At 37.4% G+C, this 25,507-nt stretch overlaps 1 protein-coding gene and 1 pseudogene across 1 annotated transcript in view; one reads left to right on the forward strand and one right to left on the reverse strand.

Moving 5' to 3' along the window:
* Positions 1–55: 55 nt before the first annotated feature.
* Positions 56–19,352, reverse strand: LOC136842936 (beta-1,4-glucuronyltransferase 1-like; annotated as a pseudogene).
* Positions 3,008–25,507, forward strand: part of LOC136842935 (beta-1,4-glucuronyltransferase 1-like) — a 35,280-nt gene continuing 12,780 nt past the window's right edge. The window contains exons 1-2 of the mRNA XM_067110948.1: positions 3,008–3,144; positions 20,680–20,822. Of these exons, the coding sequence (XP_066967049.1) occupies positions 20,781–20,822 (42 nt within the window). The 5' untranslated portion in view covers positions 3,008–3,144; positions 20,680–20,780. The remainder of the gene's footprint in view (positions 3,145–20,679; positions 20,823–25,507) is intronic.

The raw sequence follows: 25,507 nt of genomic DNA on the forward strand, positions 1-25,507 counted from the left end.
CATTAGAATTCTGTCCCTTAGCCCAAATGGAACCCTTACTTGACAATAACAACAATACCACTTATATTTTTATTAATACATATACAGAAGACATTGTTCTGGTACAACTAAACGATCTTATATGCATACAGAAGACATTGTTCTGGTACAGGTAAACGATTTGCATTAATATGTATTTGTAAATATACATATACATTGTTCTGGTACAACTGAACAGTCTTGTACAAATATTAACACATACAGAATACATTGTTCTGGTATAATGATACGATCTTGAATTAATATGTATCAATACATATACATTGTCCAGGTATAACTAAACATTCTTGTATTAATATACATTAACACATATACATATACATTGTTCTAGTATAATGATACGATCTTGAACTAATATGTATCAATACATATACATTGTCCTGATACAACAAAACAATCGGGTATAAATATATGTTAATGCTTATACACTGTCCTGGTACAACAAAACAATTTGGTATAAATATATATTAATGCATAAACATATACCTTGTCCTGATACAACAAAACAATTTTGTATAAATATGTATTAATGCATATACGTATACATTGTCCTGACAGAACTAAGCGATTTGGTATAAATATACATTAATGCATATACATACACCTTGTCCTGGTACTATTCAACGATCTTGTATCAATATACCAACACATAAACAGAATACATTGTCCTGGTACAACGGAACAATCTTGTACACCATTTATAATAGCTAATCTTCCACGTATCGACATTCAGGAGTCATTGTTCCATTTGTAAACTGTCTACCACATAAGTACACAGAAATCAACAAAAGAGCGTCCTGTTGGCCACAGGATCTAATCCTACTCACAGAGTAGAGAAATATGTAAAAATGAAAACCACTGTTTATGATATTTCACTGAATTACCATCACAGCATTTACTTAAAGATACTGACGTTGAACGCATTCGTGAGATAATCCCCTTCTTGCTGTTCTGAGGGATTGGTCTAGGTTAGGCCTGGGTCTAGAAACCCGGGTGAGTTGGGGTCTAGGTCTAGAAACTTGGGAGAGTTTGGGTCTAGGTCTAGGTATCCGGGTGAGTTTGGGTATAAGTCTAGAAACCCGGCCGAGTTTGGGTATAGGTCTAAAAAATTACCCCAGCTGAGTTTAGGGCTAGGTCTAGAGTGTGGGTCTAGGTCTAGTGAGCTTTGGTCTAGGTCTAGAAAGCCGGGTGAGTTTGGTCACAGGTCTAGATATCCGGGCATATATACTAGTCACAGATACGTTAATCAGTATTTTAACTCCGTCCCTCAACACACTGAGCCCTTCAGCGCAATGGGAGGAGCCTTTGAATGCACGTATTAACCTCGTGACTGGAGGATTCGCTTGTCTAAACGTTCCTACTTTGCCCCTGAAAGCTTCGGCGGCGGCGGCGACGCCTCCAGCAGGAGAGACAGTCAGAGAGCTCCTCTCTCTCTTTCTCTCTCTCTCTGTCGTCTTTCGTTTCGTATGTAACTGCTTTTTCGTCTTGTTTTCAATTCAATGAAGGTCATCCTTGCTGCTACGACTATGCCTACAGGAAGGTTTAATTAACAGTCAGGGAACGCGCCGGCGCCTCTCCGTACGTAACGAATGTTCCTTGATGGCCTGGCCATGATAATCGTCTTGAGTTACTAAGAAAAAGGAGCTCGGAGTCTTGTTTTTCATGTTACTTTTACTGTTATGCGTAATGGCTGGAGTATTGGCTACGTAACGGTCTGGTTTTTTGGGTCAATTTGAGCAAGATGGACGTCAGACTCTCTCGCGTGTCACTCGAGTTTTAACCGTCTGAGAGCCATTCTTATGCCTTCTCCTTCTTCTTACCCGTCACGTTCTGACGTTCAATCAATAGTTCGTTCACTGTCACGTTCCCCATCGCACGATCATATATATACAGTATATGGTATACTGTTCGTGCCAAGCATGAGTTTAGAGTTCACGAAGAGTTGCCTTTTCAAGGCTTCCGACGGCTTGGAATCAGTTCGCTTTCTTGTCCTTCCGGAGCGGGACGCCCTTGATTGTCGCCGCCACAGCGTGAGATTTGGACGCCTGGGACCTCCGGCCTATGAGGAGCGGCAGCTGCTGGCGTAGATTCGGCATCCTTATTGGCTGGGGCGGCGCCAAACCCAATCGGGCGTGAAGGTCTCTCTTGAACATCTGGTATCTGACTTTGTTGATCTGTGACGGTTGGAAGAAGATAAAACGCTGTTTTAACATTGATTATTCGTAAACAAAGCTTAACAGTAAACATCATAAGCTTTAGAAAGCTTGAATGAGACTTTCAGCAGCTTTTGCAAGCAAGGAAAGTGAAGGAAAGCGAAAGGACTTGCCTCTATCTGAGCGAATCTTGACGGTTGGTAGCTGGAAGTGGTCTGGAAGCCTCGGTGGGTCAGGAAAGCTTGGTCTAGGACCTGGAAGGTGAAACCTCGACGGTGTAGCTCGTACACCTGGAAAAATAGATATTTTCAGCTAGTCTCGTGTTGATAATTCTATCTTTAAAGAATAGACGAGACATAATATTATTAGCAATTATACATATGATAGAATGTTTTCTAAGCGTATCAGGTATTGTCATTGAGAGATTAAAACCTTTTCAATTATAACATATTGGATTAGCATTTATGCATATGTTTGAATGTATTTGGAAGTGTGTCAAGTAGTCTCATGGTAAGATTTAAACGTTTTACAGCAGAACACACGAGATATATCGGTAACTTTACATAAACAATGGCAAATATGTACTCCATATCGTTCATATTTCATTTCATTTATGACACGAAAGACTGCCTGCCTCCTTTAGTAAATACAATAAAACGTCAGTTTAACTGACTGGACGATTTGCCAGTTAAACAAAAGGGTGTCAAATAACTTGCAAAGCCACAAGTGCTGTGAAAACGTTTGATAAACTTGTCTTCTATACCACTTCAGTCTCACTTTGACTCGAGCTACGTTAGAGGTGTAGTGTATTTTAAGTGTTCCTCGCTTTCTCAGTGCCCTAAGTACTGGTTCACTGGTCTGTAGTGAAGTTAATTTTGTACACAACAGTTTCTTCAATGCTACTCAAGATATGGAAAGTGGGTTACTAAGCTGGAAGGAGAATCTGCCGATGGTGAGGACTGAATAAGTTACTTCTTTTTATTATCAGAAACAGATTGGTTTAGGTGTTATTATCAGTAATTATTGGTGGTCGTGTATATTTAGTAATAAATGAGTATAGAGAATAATTACCAATTTAACATGTATATATATATATATATATATATATATATATATATATATATATATATATATATATATATATATATACATATACATATATATACAGTATATATATAACCTTTCTATCATATAGGGTGTATCACCAGAGGAAATTCACAATAAATAACTATAAATCAACATTGTTATCAGTGACGACTTTCAATAAATCATATTTTCGAAATATTGTAATATCGTTAATCTTTTAAATGCGTCTCGTGTAAAAACGCTAATATCTTTGCTACGTTCGTCTTTTCAGTATATTATAATTCACCAAGGGTATTTAAATAGGATTTTAAATAGAAAATTAGCGCGTAAAAGGGAGGCTATTTTTAAGCAAGGAATATTTATGATGACGTTGAGATTTTAAATGTGAGTTTTTTTTATAGTTCAAAAATAAACTTTTTTAAGAATGAGGTGACTTTTTAAAAGTTCATAGTCAAAATTTTCAGTCAAAATCAATTATTATTGATCATTGCAAACATTCCACCAGGTTATGCTGGTAATTTTTCATTGACTCCGGCCAGCCATTTTTGCATGAAAAACCATTTTGGGTTTTTCATGCAAAAATGGCTGGGGAATGATAGGACACTAAAAGAGCATACTATTCCCAAGCAGAACTGTACTGTCTGCAAACATCAGCCACTCCCTTCTTGCAGTTTAACAAGAAAGTGTGTCACATATAGACACAAATGGAAAAAAAAATCTTCATCTTCATATATAGCTAAACAAAACTCAGTTCCTAAGATCACCTTGATTACTCACCTGGCTGCTCCTTGTAAACCCATACCCAACGAAGCGCTCGTCGAAAAGGGGCGCGGTGTAAGGCAGCAGGAGAATGGGTTCCCAGAATTCCTCGTAGGTCGTGATGTTGTACATCACTTTGTACTCCCCCGTGTCGTCACGAGTGGGCTCTGCTTCCCAACGCTCCAGGTGCGAGTTTCCCTGGTTTCTGGCGTACACCTGGGGGAAGGCGGGGAGGGGAGAGAAAGGGTCGTCAAGAGAGCTGTTGTTTCCAGAGGATTGTTTACAATTCACTATAAAATGAAACAACAATTTTTCATGAGTTTTGTCATGGATATTCTAGTCTGAATCACGCATGATTTGAGGTGCCTTAAGCCTTCTGAAGGGACAGAGAAAAGGACCAGCAAGGAAGTGATTATTTCTGCAGGATTGTTTACAATTCCCCATAAAAGTGAAGCAACAATTTTATAACTGAAGCAACAATTTGTCATGAGTTTTGTCATGGATATTCTAGTTTGAATCATGCATGATCTGAGGTGAAGGGACAGAGAACAGGGTCAGCAAGGCAGTGATTATTTCTGCGTGATTGTTTACAATTCACCATAAAATTGAAGCAACAGTTTTATAAGTTTGTCATGGATATTCTAGTTTGAATCACGCGTGATTTGATGTGCCCTAAGCCTTCTGCTGGGACAGAGAAAAGGGTCAGTAAGAAAGTTATTATTTCTGAAGGATTGTTTACAATACCCCATAAAAGTGAAGCAACAATTTGTCATGAGTTATGTCATGGATATTCTAGTTTGAATCTTGCATGAGTAGATGGGCCTTAAGCCTTCTGCTGGGACAGAGAAAAGGGTCAGCAAGAAAGTGATTATTTCTGCAGGATTGCTTACAGTTCCCCATAAAATTGATGCAACAATTTGTCATGAATATTCTAGTCAGAATCACATATGATTTGATGTGCCTAAAACCTTCTGCTCCTCTAAATTAAGTGATATCACGTCAGATGCCTTCCTTCATGATAGATAAAGTGAGTCTTTACTGTTATTGTTATGAAATAAATAAGCAATATCAAAATGGCTAACGGTACAGGCTCTCTGGGGCAATATGTCACAGCAGGTTGCTCTTAGCAAGAACATATAGCCTAGGCATAAATCACCCAAACCTTCATTACTCTTCATCCACCCTTTACCTTCATATGAAAGCGTCTCGCGTGTCCCTTGAGGAGGAGACGCAGGAGTTCCATCTTATCGCTGGGCGAGTAAGTGACGCTGTTGTCCAGCTCGTAGACTGGGACTAACATAAGCGCACTTCTTGCACGGCGTCGGTGCGACGCTGTTGAGGAAACCCGTCAGGTTCTCGGCCATGAAGGACACTGGCAGCATATCCACGTCGATGGTCAGGGAGTAGTCGCAGGGACAGGTCCTTCTGGCGAGGTTCCTCATGAGATTCTGAGGGTATCGCCTTTCCCTCGACTCTGTTTCGTCCCTGAGACTCATGAGGATCTTGTTCGACTCCTCCGGGTCGTCGCAGTTCAGGTGATGGATCTGAGGGTGCGGCGTTGGGCGGGGCGGGCGGCCTCTCGTGTGCACTAGGTGGAAGGACACCCTTTCCTGGACGTTTGGAAAGCATCTCCTCAGGTAGGATATCATGGCAGACGCCACGGCGAAGTCTGACCCCGGGGCGAACACCGAAACTGACAGAGGCCCCGACCACGATTCTGCCTGCCACGCCACCCAGAATAGTCTGTCGACGGAGGCCTGTGTCGCGAGGCACACCCGAGATTCGCTCGTTACTAGAGGCCAGTCCTGAGCTGGCCAAACGAAAGTGTGAGAGGAGTAGTTGCCAGATGTGTCCAGGAGACCGTAAGCCCCGAGAATGACTTCTCCTGGTGTGAGGGGAGGGTTGGACTGAAATGAAAACAAAATAACAGTTAACATGAAGTCCCATTTCTATCAAGTGATGGTAAAATGTTTGGTAAACCCCAATCACTTTCACTCATTATCAAGTAATGACTTCCCATTGGAAAGCGCATCAAGGAACACAACAGGCAAGTGAATTACTTCGTAAGGAAAGTGCTATCGTGAGGTCAATAACTATAAGGTACAGCTAAAGGCCGCCACTAACGTTCAGTTATACCTGCGCAATCGGCCTGCGCAGGCAAAACTGAACCCAAACACTCAGTTTTGCCTGCACAGGCATAACTGCTAAGGTATAACTGAACGTTAGTAGGTTCAGTTTTGCCTGCACAGGTCGATTGTGCAGGTGTAACTGAGCGTTAGTGGCGGCCTTAAGTCTACCCTTCTTCAGCTTTATGTGAGTAAACACTTTTTTCCAGTTATCCCCAGAACATTGACAAGTTGACCATAGTACACCCAGTAGAATCTGCAGTAGCACCTAATCTCCAGTTAAAACTGCCTCGTCTTAACAGATAAACTGATAAATATCCTCATAACTTGAATGAATTAGGCTGCATACCATGGAAAGATTCCCGTCGTCGATAGGAAGCGTCAGGTATCTTTCGCGTATTCCCGTTCGGTTGGTGAAGGCTGCGAGATTGACAAGGATTCCCAAGCCAGCGTTGAGGAGCACCACAGCCATGTTTACCAGGAGGAAGTTGCGCCGCCCACCCATCTGAAAAAGGAAGAGGTTGTGTTTCTCAGAATAACTGGTCAGTACTGAAGAAATGAGTGTGGTGTCCCAGGGTACTGGGCATTCCTGGAATAGCACATTATCCCAAGGTACTAAATGCTCCTGGAATGGGACATTATCCCAGGGTACTAGGCATTCCTGGAAGGGGACATTAGTCCAAGATACTAGGCATTCCTGGAATGAGGCCATCCCAGGGCACTAGGCATTTCTGGAAAGGGACATTATCCCAGGATACTAGGCATTCCTGGAAGAGGACATTATTCCAGGATACTAGGCATTCCTGGAAGGGGACATTAGTCCAGGTTACTAGGCATTCCTGGAATGAGGCCATCCCAGGGTACTAGGCATTCCTGGAAGGGGACATTATCCCAGGATGCTAGGCATTCCTGGAAGGGGACATTATCCCAGGATACTAGGCATTCCTGGAAGGGGACATTATCCCAGGATACTAGGCATTCCTGGAAGGGGACATTACCCAGGGTACTAGGCATTCCTGAAAGAGGACACTATCCCAAGGTACTAGGCGTTCCAGGAATGAGGCTATCCCAGGGTACTAGGCATTCCTGGAAAGGGACATTATCCCAGGATACTAGGCATTCCCGGAAGGGATCATAAGACGGGGTGATAGATCTAATTTACTTTGTACAGCTTGGAATAAGTGGAGGCTAACATTATTGAGAATGACATTGTCCTTCTTGGAAATGACTAATAGCATAACACTCAGTTCGACAACAGTGATGTGGATAACGTATTAAGTTTATCTCAAGAATAAGGGGAAGATATAATAATATGAAAACTTCGCCAATAGATTCATAGACTAATGATAGATAAACGGTTCTATCTTTCTTTCTTTCTTTGAATAAACAGCTGAAAACCCTTATGGACAGAGTCAACAACAGATTATGTAAACCCAAGAGGTCTCCAAAGGGAAATCAACCTTCACAGAGAGACGGGTTATGGGAAAAAGCTATAAACATTTAGATATGAAGAAACAATTTCGCAAAAACCTCTGTTCCATGGTGATTGAGAATGTATTAGACTGTAATGTGAGCACTTGACATAACCAAAACCTTGTCCAGGAATCTGAAGATAACTCAAAACAAAAGAGGAACTTATCACTTACTTTAGCATAGTAAGTGAAGTATCTCTGACAGGTTGAAAGGACCATGCAGTTTCTCTCTCTTGCTGTGAGTCAGAGATGCGTTCTTCAGAAAGAGAGAAAGATGCAGCCTCTTGTTTTTGGTGGGTTTTTTTACTCTTATTTCTTAAAATTTATGAAGGGAAGCTTGATGAATCTGTAAAAAAATGATAGGGTTATTTTATGTGTTTACAGTATATATATACATATATTAAGTATATACAGTATATATATATATATATATATATATATATATATATATATATATATATATATATATATATATCAATAAATAACTTTACGATGTCGGTTAATTGAAGTGAGGTAAATTGGTCTATGGAAAAAATTTGGTCTGTTGAAAGGAAATCGGTCTGTGGGAAGGAATTCAGTCTATGGGAAGGAAGTTGGTCTGTGGAAAGGGGAATTTAGTCTATGAGAAGGAAGTTGTCTGTTGAAAGGAAATCGGTCTGTGGGAAGGAATTCAGTCTACGGGAAGGAAGTTGGTCTGCAGAAAGGGGAATTCAGTCTATGGGAAGGAAGTTGGTCTGTGGAGAGGAAATCGGTCTGTGGGAAGGAATTCAGTCTATGGGAAGGAAGTTGTGTGGAAAGGAAATCGGTCAGTGGGAAAGAATTCAGTCTATGGGAAGGAAGTTTGTCTGAAAGGAAATCGGTCCATGGGAAGGAATTCAGTCTATGGGAAGAAGAAAGGGGAATTTAGTCTATGAGAAGGAAGTTGTCTGTTGAAAGGAAATCGGTCTGTGGGAAGGAATTCAGTCTCTGGGAAGGAAGTTGGTCTGCAGAAAGGGGAATTCAGTCTATGGGAAGGAAGTTGGTCTGTGAAGAGGAAATCGGTCTGTGGGAAGGAATTCAGTCTATGGGAAGGAAGTTGTGTGGAAAGGAAATCGGTCAGTGGGAAAGAATTCAGTCTATGGGAAGGAAGTTTGTCTGCGGAAAGGAAATCGGTCCATGGGAAGGAATTCAGTCTATGGGAAGGAAGTTGGTCTGTGGAAAGGGGAATTCAGTCTATGGGAAGGAAGTTATGTGTGGAAAGGAAATCGGTCAGTGGGAAGGAATTCAGTCTATGGGAAGAAAATCGGTCTATGGGAAGGAATTCACTCAATGGGAACGGAAAGGAGTTCGTTCTACGGGAAGGATATTAGTCTACGGAAAGGATACTGGTCTACAGAAAAGATATCGGTCTACGGGAAGGAAATCGGTCTACGGAAAGGATATCGGTCTACAGAAAAGATATCGGTCTACGGAAGTAGCGGGGTCACTGGTTCGGAAAACTATGTCAAGATCGCGCTATGTGTAAAATGCCAAGCGTCCAAGTGTCTCCTTCTTCAGCGAGGGAACAGCAGCCGCAGCACCCAGCAGATGGTGTCAGGTGAGATTAACAGCAGATGCTGCAAAAGCTGGTGCTGTGCCAACTTTTAAGGGGATACCACTGAGGAAACAGAGCGGGTACAAAATGCTTTTCGCTCATTGTTTGAAGGAAGGTAAGGAAGGCACAGAAGACCTGGCACCAAAAGGTCGGAGATGCATTTGTTTATTGGAACACTTTAATAATTCGTTTATTTCTCTTTGTTGGTGCTTGGTAAAAGGAGGAAGCTGCATTTATTTATTGAAAAAATTATTTATCTATTCCAGTCCTTTGCATGGGCCAAGGATTTGTTCATTTATTTGCTCAAGCCTTTTACATCGGGCTAGGCTTCACTTCTTTATTGTTTGAGGGGGAGATAAAAGCAGAGACCTAGATTTGTTTCGTTGGTGCTTGGCAAAGGTTGGAGATGTTTTATTTATTAAAACCTATAATTGTTTTATTTATATACTCAAATTTTTTGCATAGGCCTAGGACGTACTCATTGTTTGCTCAACCTTCTGCATAGGCCTAGGATTTATTCACTTATTTTTGGGGGGAAAAGAAAGCAGATTACTGCCCTGTTGGTGCTTGGCAAAAGATAGTAGCTCCTTTTATTAATTGAAACAATTAATCAACACATTATTTATTTATCTGCTCAAACCTTTTGCATCGGCCTAGGATCTACTCATTGACCATTACTGCTCCTCTAAATTATCATTTTTTATCGCCTCTGCCAATTGACGTCGTGCGCTTGGTGTCTTTTGTTTGTTTTTCTTGGCAGCGAGATGAGACAAAAAAAAAAAAATGGCGTGTGGAATTTCACGAAAATCTGAGCGAAGATTAAAGGCTTCGACAGGTGATTATAGATTTTTGTGAGAGGGATAGTTGTGTAAAATACTTTGGTAGGAGATTTTGGTTTTGCGGGGATGCTGAGGAAGGGAGAATGGGGGTTATTGGTCATTCAGACGTCATGTATGTTCCCCAGCTAAGTTGTTGCCAATTTCGATGCTATTAGCTCCGTGATTGCTCAACACTTACACGTTTAAGACATAGTAGAAAGTTACGGTAAAAACCAACATTGATTCTTGCTATAGTGCCGAGTTGGAAAAACAACAGTGACAGAGTATTTGTCTCTAACAAAACATAAACAAAGCCAAACAACTTGATTGTCTTTTCTTCGAGTTTTCTAAACCAGTTCCTCTGTATCTATGTTCAGTTAGTCTGACAAAGTATTTTTGTTACTTCGTCCTCAGCTGTAGGCCAAAATGATCACTCTCCTATCCTAGAATTTACTTTTGAGTCATTTGTTCAATGAACTTCCAAAGTTCATTGTCAGCTAGACAAAATCCTCACTTATAATCCTAGAATTTACTTTTTTTTAGTAGTTTATTCAACGAATTGCCAAATTTAGCAGGCAAAATCCTCATTTATAATCCTAGAATTTACTGTTTTTAGTAATTTACTCAGTGACCTACCAAATTCAGCAGGCAAAATCCTCACTTATGACCCTAGAATTTACTTTTTGAATAATTTATTCAATGCACTACCAAATTCAGCAGGCAGAATCCTCACTTATAATCCTAGAATTTATTTTTTGTAATAATTTATTAAATGAACTACCAAATTCAGCAGGCAAAAGCCTCACTTATAATCCTAGAATTTACTGTTTTAGTAATTTATTCAGTGAATTACCAAATTCAGTAGGCAAAGTACAGACTTATAATCCTAGAATTTACTTTTTGTAATAATTTATTAAATGAACTACCAACTTCAGCAGGCAGAATCCTCACTTATAATCCTAGAATTTATTTTTTGTAATAATTTATTCAATGACCTACCAAATACAGTAGGCAAAATACATACTTATAAGCCTAGAATTTACTTTTTAAATGATTTATTCAGTGAACTACCAAATTCAGCAGGCAAAATCCTCACTTATAATCCTAGAATTTACTTTTTAAATAATTTATTCAGTGAACTACCAGCTTCAGCAGGCAGAATCCTCACTTATAAACTTTCATACTGCCTTCCTAGACCAAGCATCTCATATCTCCACCTCGTTTTACACTTTACACAAATATTATTGTCTCAGAGCTATTTTCATCATCCTAAACCCCCAGCTAACATTTAACCTTGAAGAAATGCACGTAAAATACACGTGAAATTCCTCGTTTATACGGTACGTATGTTTGTTGACTCAAAGATAGCCTGGTTAGAATCCTGACGCCAGATTCAGGTGGTGAAATATACAAAGCCAGTGATGCTTTACATGTTTTCTTATATAAGTCTAGGGCTAAAATTTGTTTACAGACAGATACTGTGGATTAAAAACTTTCAAATAGTGCGATTGTTTGTGTTATATACTGGCATTTCAATTTTACAACGTTATAGCATAGAATAATGTTTTACATGTTTTGTTCTTATATAAGACTAGGGTTTAAATTGGTTTGCAGATAGATACTGTGGATTAAAATAGTGTTTTAAATCTGGCAATGGATACTGTTGTATTATGTAACGGCATTTCAACGTTTACGGCATTATAGTATCGAATGATGCTTTGCATGTTTTCGTATATACAGCAAGTCTAGGGTTAAAATTTGTTTGCAGACATATACTGTGGATTTAAAATACTGTTTCAAATAGGACTATTGTTTCTGTTACCTACTGGCATTTCAAATTTACAGCGTTATATAGTATAGAATGGTGTTTTGCACGCTTTTCTTTATATAAGACTAGGGTTAAAATAGGTTCGCAGACAGACACTGTGCTTTGAAAAGTGTTTTAAATCTGGCAATGGTTGCTGTTGTATTATGTAACGGCGTTTCAACGCTTACGGCGTTATACAGTATCGAAAACTAAACGGAGTACTGTTACCACTCTTGCTATGCTTAACTTACAGAAGGCGTCCATGTTAGTTTCCCTGTAAACAAGATTACGCAATGGGTTATGTATGTTTTTTTTAACGAAGTTTTCACCAGTTGTTGGCCTTGTGACCTGAAAAACACGAGAGGATTTGGGTGAAAAATTGGTATATATTAACCTTTGTGATTTGTAGGTGTGGTGGACGACGTTACTATGATGTACAGTAGGTTTGCGGTCATGTTTTTTCTAATTTGCTAATTCCTGCCATGTTCTTTTTCTTTGTGAATTTCTTTACTTTTAATTTACATGTAATTCAGGCCTTGGTTTTAACCTGAGAAGCCGTGAGGAGCAGAATATCCTTAGACTAAAAAATTTCCTTTCAATTTCGTACAAAAAGTCTTTAAATTTTTGTCATTCCTTATCTAGTCTTAACATAAAAATCCTTTTCACTCTCAATTAACATTAGTCTCTCTCTCTCTCTCTCTCTCTCTCTCTCTCTCTCTCTCTCTCTCTCTCTCTCTCTCTCTCTCTCTCCTTCTCCGTTTGATGGTTTGTAAAATTCTAAGCTTAGTTACTGGTAAGCTTAGTTGAAGAAAACGATCACATTTGAAGAAAATGATACTAAATCTAAGGAATACAAAAGTAAACTGATCTCTCTCTCTCTCTCTCTCTCTCTCTCTCTCTCTCTCTCTCTCTCTCTCTCTCTCTCTCTCTCTCTCTCTCTCTACTAACTGAATACTTAAATAGAAGACTGGTGTCGAATTATTGGTAACCCTATTATGAGGAACATTTGGAGGGTAGGCCTAATTATTCTTAGAAATTATTGTTATCCCATTTTTGTTAAGTTCAAAGAAGGTAATTATTCCTAGGAATTATTGTTCCCGTTATCCCATTTCTATTAAGCTTAAAGAAGGCAATTATTCCTAGGAATTATTCTTGTTATAACTCCTTTTTTGTGAAGTTCAAACTCATGAATTATCTTAAGACTAAAATAATTATTTTGACTGGTTTCCTGTATTTAATGTTAGTTTGGAGGCTACGCAGTGGTTCACGTAACGATACTCTCTCTCTCTCTCTCTCTCTCTCTCTCTCTCTCTCTCTCTCTCTCTCTCTCTCTCTCTCTCTCTCTCTCTCTCTAGGCTAAATAGATATCCCGACTGGTTTAACGTTTAATATCATTTGGAGAGGATACGCAGAGGTTCGTGCACCGATAATCCCCCACCTCTCTCTCTCTCTCTCTCTCTCTCTCTCTCCTGGGCTTAGAGGACTCTCCGTAGCGTGCGCTCATTGGCACCTGCCGTGAAAAGTTTCAGATTCCTTGCAAATGTGTGGCGAATTCTGACCACATTTCGCAAACAGTGAGGAAGGTTTGGGGGGGGGGATGGCCATACGCCCAAAACCAGACTCTACTGGCACCGTCAGCTGATATTATTGCAGATTCGTGTTTGGTTTAATTGTTGCATGACGGTGACAGCAAAGAAAAGGTTAATAAGTGCTTGTGTGTGTGTGTATATATATATATATATATATATATATATATATATATATATATATATATATATACATATATACATACATACATACATACATACATACATACGCTGTAAGCAGAGATGTTCTTACACAGGATAACAGCATGATAAAATGCCCATTGCTTAGAGAGTACAGAATTACAGAACACTCCTAAGCTATCATCCAGCATTGGAAGTGTAGGGAAATAGGTTAACCTCCTGAGGCTCTAAACAGAGCTAAAATTCGGGTTTAGGAGAGAGAGAATTCTATTTCCCCTAAAACATCTCTTGCATTAACCTATATACGAGCGTCGTTAAATCCCGCGCCCTATAAACAATACGTAGTAACAAATTTGATTTAGTTAGTTTCAGTGGTTAGTTATTTTTTTTTATTTTATTTATTAGAACATGTAATTTATGAAGCAATAACGAAAGAGCATTGGTATGTAAGATATTACAGATTAGTATTAAAGTATCGTTAAGTATGGAATTATAACTGAATTAAGATACTTATGAGAAGATATTCAGGGCGAGGAATTGAAAGACTATGATAGAGAGTCTGTAATATCTATATATATATATATATACATACATATATATATATATATATATATATATATATATATATATATATATATATATATATATATAAATAAATATATATATATAATATATATATATGTATTGTTTATATATATACAAATATATATATATTATATATATATATATATATATATATATATATATATATATATATATATATATATATATATATATATATATATATATATATATGGCTGTACAGCAATGTTACTGAACTCCACGAATTTCTGAGCTGTTAATATCAATCGTAATACGCTTGTTAAAGTATTTTTATTTATTTATTTATTTTTATTGTGTGAAGAATGTGTCTGAATACTTGGTGTCCAATTTCAGAGGTCTGAAACCGCCTGATAAACAAAATTCCCTTCCTGTGGCCAACTCCCCAAAATTAAAATCATTCATGTAATTCAGCTGTAGCATGTTTTCAAGAACATCATTTCAAAATATAGATTCCTGGCTAATTGAATTTGCTGCTGATTTTTTTAGTGAAATAGCTTAAAGGAAGGACATTTGGCACAGAAAGCATTTATAGCAAGTGGCTGGCAGCCAATAAGGTTAGGTCGTTTCAAGAATGCAGCAAAAACATTAAAGTGTATTGTGTAATTTAGATTTTTTTTTTTTTGTTCAAGGCTGTCCTTAAAATCTCCTAGAGAAGTGTTTATACTTTACAACTAGGATCTTTGACCAAGATATTTGAGTGTTTATACTTTCAAACTAGAAGCAGAGGCGTAAATACGTAAGTGTCTGCTCTCAAAATAGATTTACAGAGGAAGATATTCAAGTGTTTATACTTTTAAACCAGAATCATTGACCAAGATGTGTAAGTGTTTATTTCCAAGCTAGAATCATTGACCAAGATATGTAAGTGTTTACATCCAAACTAGAATCACTGACCAAGATATGTGTTTACTTCCAAACTAGAATCATTGACCAAGATATGTTAGTGTTACTTCCAAACTAGAATCACAGGCAGAGATATTTCAGTGTTTATACTTTCAAAATAGAATAACAGGCAGAGATATGTAGGTGTTTACACTTCCAAACTAGAATCATTGACCAAGGTATGTAAGTGTTTACTTTCAAACCAGAATCACACTGACGTAAGTAATATTTCCAAGGACACCTGAGTATGATTGATAACTTTATGTATAACAATTTCAGATTCACAGAGCAGGTAATTTGAAAATAACATTACCTTTGCTAGGATACTGCTAAGTCTGGCGAACGTAAGATTACCACTTAATTTGGCACCTTTCCTCACTCTATTTTGACATTAGTCCTTCCATCACACTGTACTAATGTTATTCACCTTCCGTATACGATTTTCGAATTGAAAATCAATAACTTAAAATTCTATTGGGATACTGCTGTTATACCCATGCTGTGGTCACGTGGAATTTTTTTATATATATTAGAAATGAGGAATATCATAATTAAGTTAAAACTTTCTGCTTTTAAGTCAGTTACTCAAAATTTCTTAATTCCTGGGGACTTCTAAATGAGATATGAAATTAATAATATTTTAACGTCTAAGGTAGTGGATGTAACTGAGGTATGCTGCACTGGCCGGCGGAATACACTTTTAGACACTATCACACACTGTCAGACACTATCAAACACTATCATACACTATTATATTGTGATTCAGTCTTTTACACTCGTCACTTCCACTGGATATTCTCCAATTCTTATACACTATATTATACACTATCATGCACTATCATTATACCATTATACACTATCATACACTGTCAAACACTATCATACACTATTATATTGAGATGTCAATATTTTCTTTTTGTCACTTCCACTGGATATTCACGAATTCTTATACACCATATTATACACCACAACACACTATCATTCACTACTAGTCACTGTAATACACCATTATTCACTATCAAACTTTTCCACTGGATTTTCTCAAATTCTTATTTCTGAGCTCGAAATCATTCACTGTTTTAGACCTTTATTTTTCACAAGTTCCCATTTTCTTTAAAAAAGAAAAATTAAAGTCCTTTAATTATCTTGTATATCTTGTATCCACTTATCTCAAACACACTATTTAAGGTCTTTAAGTTAAAGTCCTCCAGGTCCTCTGTAGGCTCATAGGGCAGGCGCTGATCTCCTGTTTCTTAGGCCGACAGCCGGTGTGGGACAGGTCCCAATGCCTATGACACGTGACCAGTGTGTCGCTAGGCCTACTTTAAGGTCGTACTTCGCTTTATATATATATATATATATATATATATATATATATATATATATATATATATATATATATATATATATATATGTATGTGTGTGTGTATGTGTGTGTGTGTGTGTGTGTGCATATATATAAACAGTATCAGAAAAGAGAAAATAAAATTAACAAATTAATAAATAAATAGATAAAAATGTAATTTATGAAATGCAAGCAGACTTGTTTTAAGATAGTAATGCATTGCACACAATTGCATGCAATCGAATGTTCATTATCTTTTGAAAGGTACCTTGGTCATGTTGCAGTCGTAAATCTCGAAAGAGTTTTCCTATTTGTTATTAAAAAATGACAGTTTATCACATATTCACAAATGTACGTTTATTAAAGTACCGACTTTAGCAACTTTGTCAAAATTCTTAGGAAACTCCAGTCAACATTTTTTCATTATTTGAAAATGTCTCTTAAGAATGGTTTCCTTGGAAATCGAATTGTAGGAACCCCTCGAAAAATCCTATCCTATCCTATTCTCACATCCTTCCAGAAGGGCTCCACGCATCCTACCACGCCTGTGTGGGTTACATTGTTACGCCTATGAGTGGGAACCTTCAGCTTCTCTAATGACTATTACTTATATTACTACTTAGCACCACAATGTTCCATTTTGCTGTCCAACCTCTCTGATGACTGTTATTTATGTCACTTAGTGAGTTGTCTCACAGTTCCATATTTAGATCCTTGTACTTCATCTCACTTATCTAAGTATTAATTTTGCTGTCCAGCCACTCCAACTCCTTTTCTTTTCCACTGTCTTGAGAGCTGAATGGCTGAAAGTCGCCCCCCCGGCTCTACCCCTGCCCCAGTGCTTGGCTTTTTGGCCTAAATTTCATGGTCCATTCAACTGGGATATTTGGAGATGTTTGGTTTTGAATTTCAGTGGGGTTTGAAATTAATCGGTGAAGTAATACTTTATAAAGTATATACAGTAAATCGGGTTTTTTTTATCAGTTGTGAGTGCTGGATGTTTCCAATATAAATATTCCTATTAAAGTATGTGATGTTTTAATTTTATGTTTTTATAAGATGGTACATTTATATGTTTGTGGTATTTAGTTTAATTAATATTTTTATGGGTTTAACATGTGTTAGCAAACAATTTTTTAGCAAATAATTTTTTTAGCAAACAATTTTTTTCAGTAAGTAGTTTTTTTTAACAAAAAAAAATTTTTAGGAGACGATTTCTTTGTCGCCAAAATATTTTTTTGCAAACAGATTTTTAGCAAACAATTTTTCTTAGAAAATCATTTTGTACTTTTACATTCGGAGGTCAAAACTAGTGTTATAACGCCGGTAGATGTAAAGCAATCAATCAACATAAGGCTGTAGTAGCTACTTATTCTAGAGCAGAGGTTAGTCCCAGTGTAAAAAATCTAAGGTGCCACAATTTGAACGACTGTATATTATAGTTTTTATTACCATAAACTCTATATTTTGCTCTGAAAAGTAAATGCATAACACTTCCTTAAGGCGTCAGGCACTTGTGCATGTCTGTAGTTCAGAAAATTATAGTTCAGGGTATTATAGTGAAGAAAATAATAGTGTTCAGAGAATTATGAGCCTCACGCCACCCACGTTTTCCTGCATGCGTCCAATTGTTGTCAGTGACTATGAATCATCCGCTTCCCCTCTCTCTGTTGGCTGGACAGAGTGTTGAGGTATATACCAGGTCGCTTTTATAAAGACACAAACAATAAATGCATCCCACTTTACCTTTTCACGGCTGCTAAATTACTAGAATATCTAAGAGAATGTTTTATGGCAGCCTTCTACGAGTCATGGGCTCATGGCTATGAGCCCTAGAGCTACACTGAACAGTACGGACTATCTATCTCTGTAGGCCTATTGACAACATCAAAAAGCTCTTTGACAACGCGTGCAAAATAACAGGGAAATGTTGGAAAAAGTGTGGCAGTACCGTGTCATTCTAAGGAGAAGAAATTCTGCCTTGAACCTTCTGGCTTCTGGTCACGATGACGTCTTGAAGAAGAAGCAGCAGTGAGATTCCGTGGGTCGGTCTCGTCAACCTCACGTGGTTCCGTGGTCTCACGTCTTTTATAAATCCTTCGTTCTAACTCGATTCACAGTCAGCAACGGCTTGCTTTCAAGTGCTTGGGCATACCACGTGCACACTTTCTCCAACACTCGCACAGCCCACACTGACAATAGTACTAACATTACCTCCACCAACACCAACACCGAGAGTTAGACCGACATCTCCACCACCACCACCACCACCGCCAACATCGGTGCCTACCGACGTTGGTGCCTACCTACCGTTCGAGATCTTGGCACGGGGCATGCTTAGAGGGCGTGTCTCTCCTGTGTGCCTTGGCAGAGGAGAGAGAGAGAGAGAGAGAACTACTGGCATAGCTTCCCGGTAACTAGTTCAAAACATTTATACCCCCTCTCCGGCCGGCATCTGGTTGTAGATCTGGTTCCTCCCTCAGTCAGTCAAGCTGTCAATGGCGCGGACGTAAATGGCTTCTGTTAAGACTCATATATTTTTACCGAATGCTTTTACGTCAGCTGTCAGTTTTGAGGGAGTTGTCAGGAGCCGTCAGTCTAAGTAGCAGCAGCATCGCCTGATGCTTTGTGCCATTTAAGGAGATTCGTATCTAAAAAAAAAAAAAAAAAAAACAGACCTATAGAAGTGAATATTATTAAGATCAAGTTGAAACTCGGGTTATTATCCATCCCAGAGAATGTTACTTATATTTAAAGCAGCAACAGCGTCGTCTGATACCTTACACCATTTAAGGAGATTCATATCCCCCCAAAAAAAACATGCCCATGAAAAGGAAAATTTGTTAAAATTGTTAAAATTCAGTTTATCATCAATCCCAGAGAAGGTAACTTACTTTCACTTAAAAGAAAGCACTTTAAAAGGGTATCTCTGTAAGTTAACTTTATTTTCATCCATAACAAGACTCATAAACTTTATTCTCCTTCTCTTATTCCCCTTAAGTGCTTACTTAAATCAAACGAAAAGGGATTAAAGTTTTTTTTAAGTAGATTATTATAGAAATATTTCCAATACCTGTGCATTTTAATCTAAGCAAAACCTTAGTTTTTTTTTTGAGGTCTTGTGATAATGATCAACTGTGTAAGAATGCTCATTATTATTATTATTATTATTATTATTATTATTATTATTATTATTATTATTATTATTATTATTATTATTATAAGAGGTAGACCAGCCTACTTGAAGAGAGAATAAGGTAGTGTCCAAACCAATTTAACATGTCATCAATTTGCCAGCAACTTATTACAAACATGCCACAAACAGTTTAGATACAAGTCAGTGACAGATTTAGTCCTACCCAGTGCTTCCTAAGATTATCCAGTGCAAGGTAAAGATCGTATTTCTCACAGTCGACAACATGTTCTCAACCCGTCTGGGACATGTTTGTGACATGTGAGCATTATCCAGCAATGCCGAAAGACTCGATATGATTCCTTATAGTTGATGACTTGTTCTCAACCTGCTTGTGACATGTTTGCGACATTTAAGCATCATCCAGCACTGACCAAAGATTCAATATCTTTCTTTATGGATGATGACTTGTTCCCAATCTGTTTGGGACATGTTTGCGACATTTAAGCATCATCCAGCACTGACCAAAGCCTCAATATCTTTCTTTATGGATGATGACTTGTTCCCAATCTGTTTGGGACATGTTTGTGACATGTAAGCAATATCCAGCATTGGCACAAAGATTCAATATCCTTTCTTATGGTCAACGACTTGTTCTCAACTAGTTTGTAACATGTTTGTGACATGTATGTGATATGTTTCCGACGTGTGTTGACAACAAGTTTTGGAGTAGGGTGAAAGTCCTTTCTGTTTAGTCACTGGAGTAGCATGTGAGAAGGAAAATGGTACAGGAAATAGCAGGAGGAACAGCTTCAGGAAACCGTGGGAGGGGCAGATAAAGAGGAATTGGAGGAAAGAAGACCTATTATTATTATTATTATTATTATTATTATTATTATTATTATTATTATTGCTGTTGTTGTTGTGTAAAAGCACTTAGATAGCCAGATGCAAGGGACAACAGATAGACCTATATTATTATTATTATTATTATTATTATTATTATTATTATTATTATTATTGTTTAAAATCAGCTAACGAGACCTATATTATTATTATTATTATTATTATTATTATTATTATTATTATTATTATTAGACTAAGGACGCCAATTCCACCCTTCATATTAATCCCAACTTCAAAATCTCTCCACCAGGCAATGCCCAGCGCCCAGGCAACCTTGACAAGGAAGATCCTAGTAGGATTATCAAAGCATAGGATGTTGAAGGCTCCTAATCACGCCCTTGCATTCTCTGGATGTCCTTTGACGCCGCTTTCAAAAAGAGCGGGGACCAAGAGGTATGTTGGATAAGTAAACAATGCTTTCCTATTTTTAATGTTACCTTCACAATTAAACTAAACAAACTTTATCTATTTTCGAGGTCAGGCATTTATATATTTATATATATATAAACAATTTGATCCAGCGCCAGATGGTGATATAATAAGCTACGTAGCAACAAACAGGGAGAGAGAGAGAGAGAGAGAGAGAATGTCAGTCGTCACGGCGTGCTATTGTTGGTTAGGTCTAGGGGGGACTGGCGCCTTACCATTCAAACGGCAGCGTTTGGTTTCCTCTCTCTCTCTCTCTCTCTCTCTCTCTCTCTCTCTCTCTCTCTCTCTCTCTCTCTCTTAGTATAGATAAAACATATAGTGCATACACATGAGTACTGTGCAAATATGAATGCCAGATTTGGCCTATTGTTATAAGCTTAACCTCGCTATGTACGGAGAGAGATTACAGGCATTAATTTTATCCACTTACCAGAGAGAGAGAGAGAGACAGAGATGCCTCCTTACGCAAGAAGGCGCTATATTAAGCTATGTTGGATGCATGGGACTTAACAGTGCCAGACTTGAGCTAGTTTACGTACCTCGGTCTTCTACTGCGTTTTTTCCCCTTTGGTACATACAAGCAAGGTCGATAACAAGATGGTTTGCGCGGAATTTTTTAAACCCTAGTACTACTCTGAGTTTTGTGCCTTTTTTCGCTAAATTCCCCTTTTTATATGACGTTTAGCTGTCGTTAGGGTTGTGTTAATGGGTGCTATTTGTTCTGCGGTAATGTACAACTTCAATTTCATCATTTTATTCCTAAAAAGCAAAGCTTTCCACGCAGCTTTTTCGAACCTAGTACTGCACGAAGTTTTAGACGCTTGCTTGTGTCTTTTTTTATCTCTAGTCCGTTTTTGTATGACTTTCAGCGGATGTACAAAAAAGTAATCATCACTGATAAAAAGCAAAGCTTTCCACGTAGCTTTTTCGAACCATGAAGGTTTGGACGCTTGCTTGTGTCAGTTTTTTTTTTTTTCGCTAAAGCTCTTTTTTGTAGTGACTTTTAGCGGTCGTTAGGGTTGTGTTAATGGGTGCTATTTGTTCTGTGGTAATGTACAAGTTTAATTTCATGCTTATTTCTGAGAAAACACAAAGCTTTCATAGCAAAGTATTACGTAAACAGCGTCTGACGTAATCTCAATTGTCTTGACCGATAAGCGATAAACATGTTTTCTTTCTCCTGCCAATTCGAACAGTTTTCCTTAATGGTCTTCGTGTTATGTTTAACGACGAAGGGAATTTCCCCATTGGGTATCTCTCGCTGTGGGTATCGTGGAAGGGCATAAATTTTAGAGATATATGGTGAAATGAATCATTGGCCTAGCCCGTTCCGAATCACTTAGACAAATTGACGTAGAGTTGAACTGTTGTAACTTATACGTACCTAAGTAACAGTATCGTCAGGGCATCTCATGCGGTGCACTGTAGGCATTAACTTAAGGTTCTTTGCGGCGTGCCTTGGGCCCCTAGCTGCAACCCCTTTCGTTCCTTTTACTGTACCACCTTTCATATTCTCTTTCTCCCGTCTTATCTTCCACCCTGCCCTAACAGTTGAATCTTAGTGCAGACGCGAGGTTTTCCTCCTGTCACACCTCTCAAACCTTTTACTGTCAATTTCCGCTTCAGCGCTGAATGACCTGGTAGGTCCCAGTGCTTGGCCTTTGGCCTAAATTCTATATTCAGTTCAATTCAGCATCAATAACGTTTTCCTCTAATAAGCTTCATAAATGCCTTATTTTACATAAAAGGGAAAAAACATAATGGAAATTACATGTAAAATATAATATCTTTCTCCGAACCAAACTTCGCGGAAAGATAAAATTTTGCTGTCGAGAAAAATTAACATTCACAACCCTTGCAGAAGACGGTGGACTCCATAATTATATTGTTTGTGGAAAGAGGGGTGGGGAGGAGGAACAAATGTCACTCTGTTACAACTGGCGCTTTCAAGGTTATTTAAATAACAGGGTTTAAAAATAGGAAAAAATAAGAATAGAAAACGGAAGACTCGAGCCGTTGATGTTTACGTCCCGTTTTCTATGATGAGGCGCCTGGCGCTGGGTCTTGAAGGCGCGTCACTTTTTTTTTTATTTGCTTTTCTGCTGAAATTTGTAAAAAAAAAAAAAAGATACTTACAAAATTCTAAAGAAAATAAGATAAAAACTAGACGATAGAAGTAGAAGTTAGTAACCTGGGATTTTTCCTTACGGTATTGTTTGTTTTCCTGGAAGGCGATAAGATATACTTGACTCAGAATGTTAGCTTTTATGTATATATACATATATATAATATACGTGCGTGTGTATGTGTGCGCGTGTGCATGTGCATGTGTTGTATATATATATATATATATATATATATATATATATATATATATATATATATATATATATATATATATATATATATATAATACATAAAAGATAAAATCCACGAAGGAAAGGGAAACACTGGGGTGCTGCGAGGCCTTTCGACTGTCTGTCGTCCTTTACTTAGCAGACTGAAGAAATATAACAGTAAGTTTACAAAGAAAGCTCATATAAATGACAGATGGGGATTGCAAAGGAAAAAATATGTACCTGGAATCCAACACAATTGAAGAATTAGTAGAACTGCCAAAACAGGGTTAAATATTTAAGAGGTTTTACAAAGGATTAGGATCAACCCTTCAGAAGCAGGGACAGGACGATTAAAAGATTATACAAGGGAGTGACTTGACTACCAAAAAATATTAGTACAAAATAATTCTCGTTTTTTGTAAACAATAAAAATTTTTGCAAGATGAACATTTTTACAAATAAAAGATTATATTAAACATATGAATACATAGAAAATATATATACAGTGAACTAATTTGTAATTAAGTCGATTTTATCTTTTAGGTCATTCTTGAACATTTTTTCTAATACAGGGGTCCAGATAATGCATGCCAGGGCTAAGGTTAAAATTACAGCTAGAATTAAGCTGGATAATAGCGGACTCCAAAAGATTTCTTGAAGAAAAATCTTTCGATCTGGCAATCACTGAACTTTCAGTCCAGTTTATCTTGTGAGAGTTTTCACGTAAATGAATGAATATGACATTGGATGTTTGTCCAGTTTTGACTGAATACTTACGTTGCTTAATACGTACATCTAAATCTTTGCAAGATTGGCCATTATAAAAAGAAAGGCATTCCAAATTTGGAATTTTATATATTATGTTGTTGTTTTCTTTAGGGCTATTTTTTATTAACATTCCTTTTAGTGTGTTGTTACAGGAAAAAACGAGGTTGACATTCAAAGATTTTGACAATGATTTTATGTTTTCAAAACCACTAAAATAAGGCAAGCTAAGAATGTTCTTAAGGGTTTCTTTCTCCATGTTACTTTCACCATAAAACTTTTTGTGGGCTTTATTATAACAAATACCTAGCATGTGTGAAGGATAACATAAATCTGTCCCTATTTTTCTTATGTATTCAATTTCTTGATCCAAATACTGCGGACTGACAATGCGCAAGGCTCGTAAAAACATAGAAGAAAAAATTGATATTTTGATGTGAAGGTGATGGCCTGAATAAAAATGGATATAGGTCAAGTTGTTGGTTGGTTTCATATAAATACTGAATTTGCATTGAAATGGTTCTCTGTGTATTAAAAGAGCTAAGAAAGGGAGATAATTGTCTTTTTATAATTCTAAAGTAAACTTAATGGATGGTACCTGGTTATTCGAATTAGAGAGTAAATCATTTACATCAATACCAGCAGGCAAAACATCTAAAATATCGTCAACATATCTCTACCACTTTAAAGGAACATAAATGACATTAGGTAAATATCGTTTTTCAAAGAATTCCATGTACAAGTTTGAGAGGAGTGTGGATAAAGGGTTGCCCATTGCCATGACAAATATTTGTTGGTAAAATTCACCATTGAATATAAACTTGCAGTCACAATTGCACAACCTAGTGAATGAAATATGACTTACAGTTAGAGGTAATTCATGATGGATTAGTTCATTACTAAGATGCTCTAAAACAGAACCTATAAGGACTTTAGTGAAAAGAGAACAAACATCAAAACTAACGAATCTGTCAGTGGGGCAAAAAGTGATTTTGTCTAATTCATCGAGTAAATCTAGGCAGTTATATACGTGAGAATCGGAGACAGTTCCAAGTAACGGGAACGAGAGCTTGGTAATATATTTCGAAAGGTTATACGATACTGAGCCAACAGCACTGATAATAGGCGGCATAGGATTATTGTCTTTGTGTGTTTTTACTAATCCGTACAATTAAGGTAACGAGGGAAATTTTACTGACTGTTGACCTGTTAATTCTTTTTTATCTTTAAGGATTTTTTTTTCACTGCGCCGTTGAAATTTTTTATGATTTGATCAAAGGGATTTTTTGTTAGATTTTTGTAAGTCGTACCATCATCCATTAGGGCTTGCATACGTGATATGCTTTGTCTTAAAAAAGACAATGCAATCCACATCACAAAAGCTGATAAGTCGAATGGTATTGTGATTTTAGATAAAGCTGACTACATAACCACGTATGCAAGCTCTACTGTATGATAATACACCCAGGTATATATCTTTTCCTTTACAATCCACATCTGTCATTTATATGAGCTTTCTTTGTAAACTTACTTTTATATTTCTTC

The sequence above is a fragment of the Macrobrachium rosenbergii genome, chromosome 10, assembly GCF_040412425.1.
Source record: "Macrobrachium rosenbergii isolate ZJJX-2024 chromosome 10, ASM4041242v1, whole genome shotgun sequence".
Lineage (NCBI taxonomy): Eukaryota > Metazoa > Arthropoda > Malacostraca > Decapoda > Palaemonidae > Macrobrachium > Macrobrachium rosenbergii.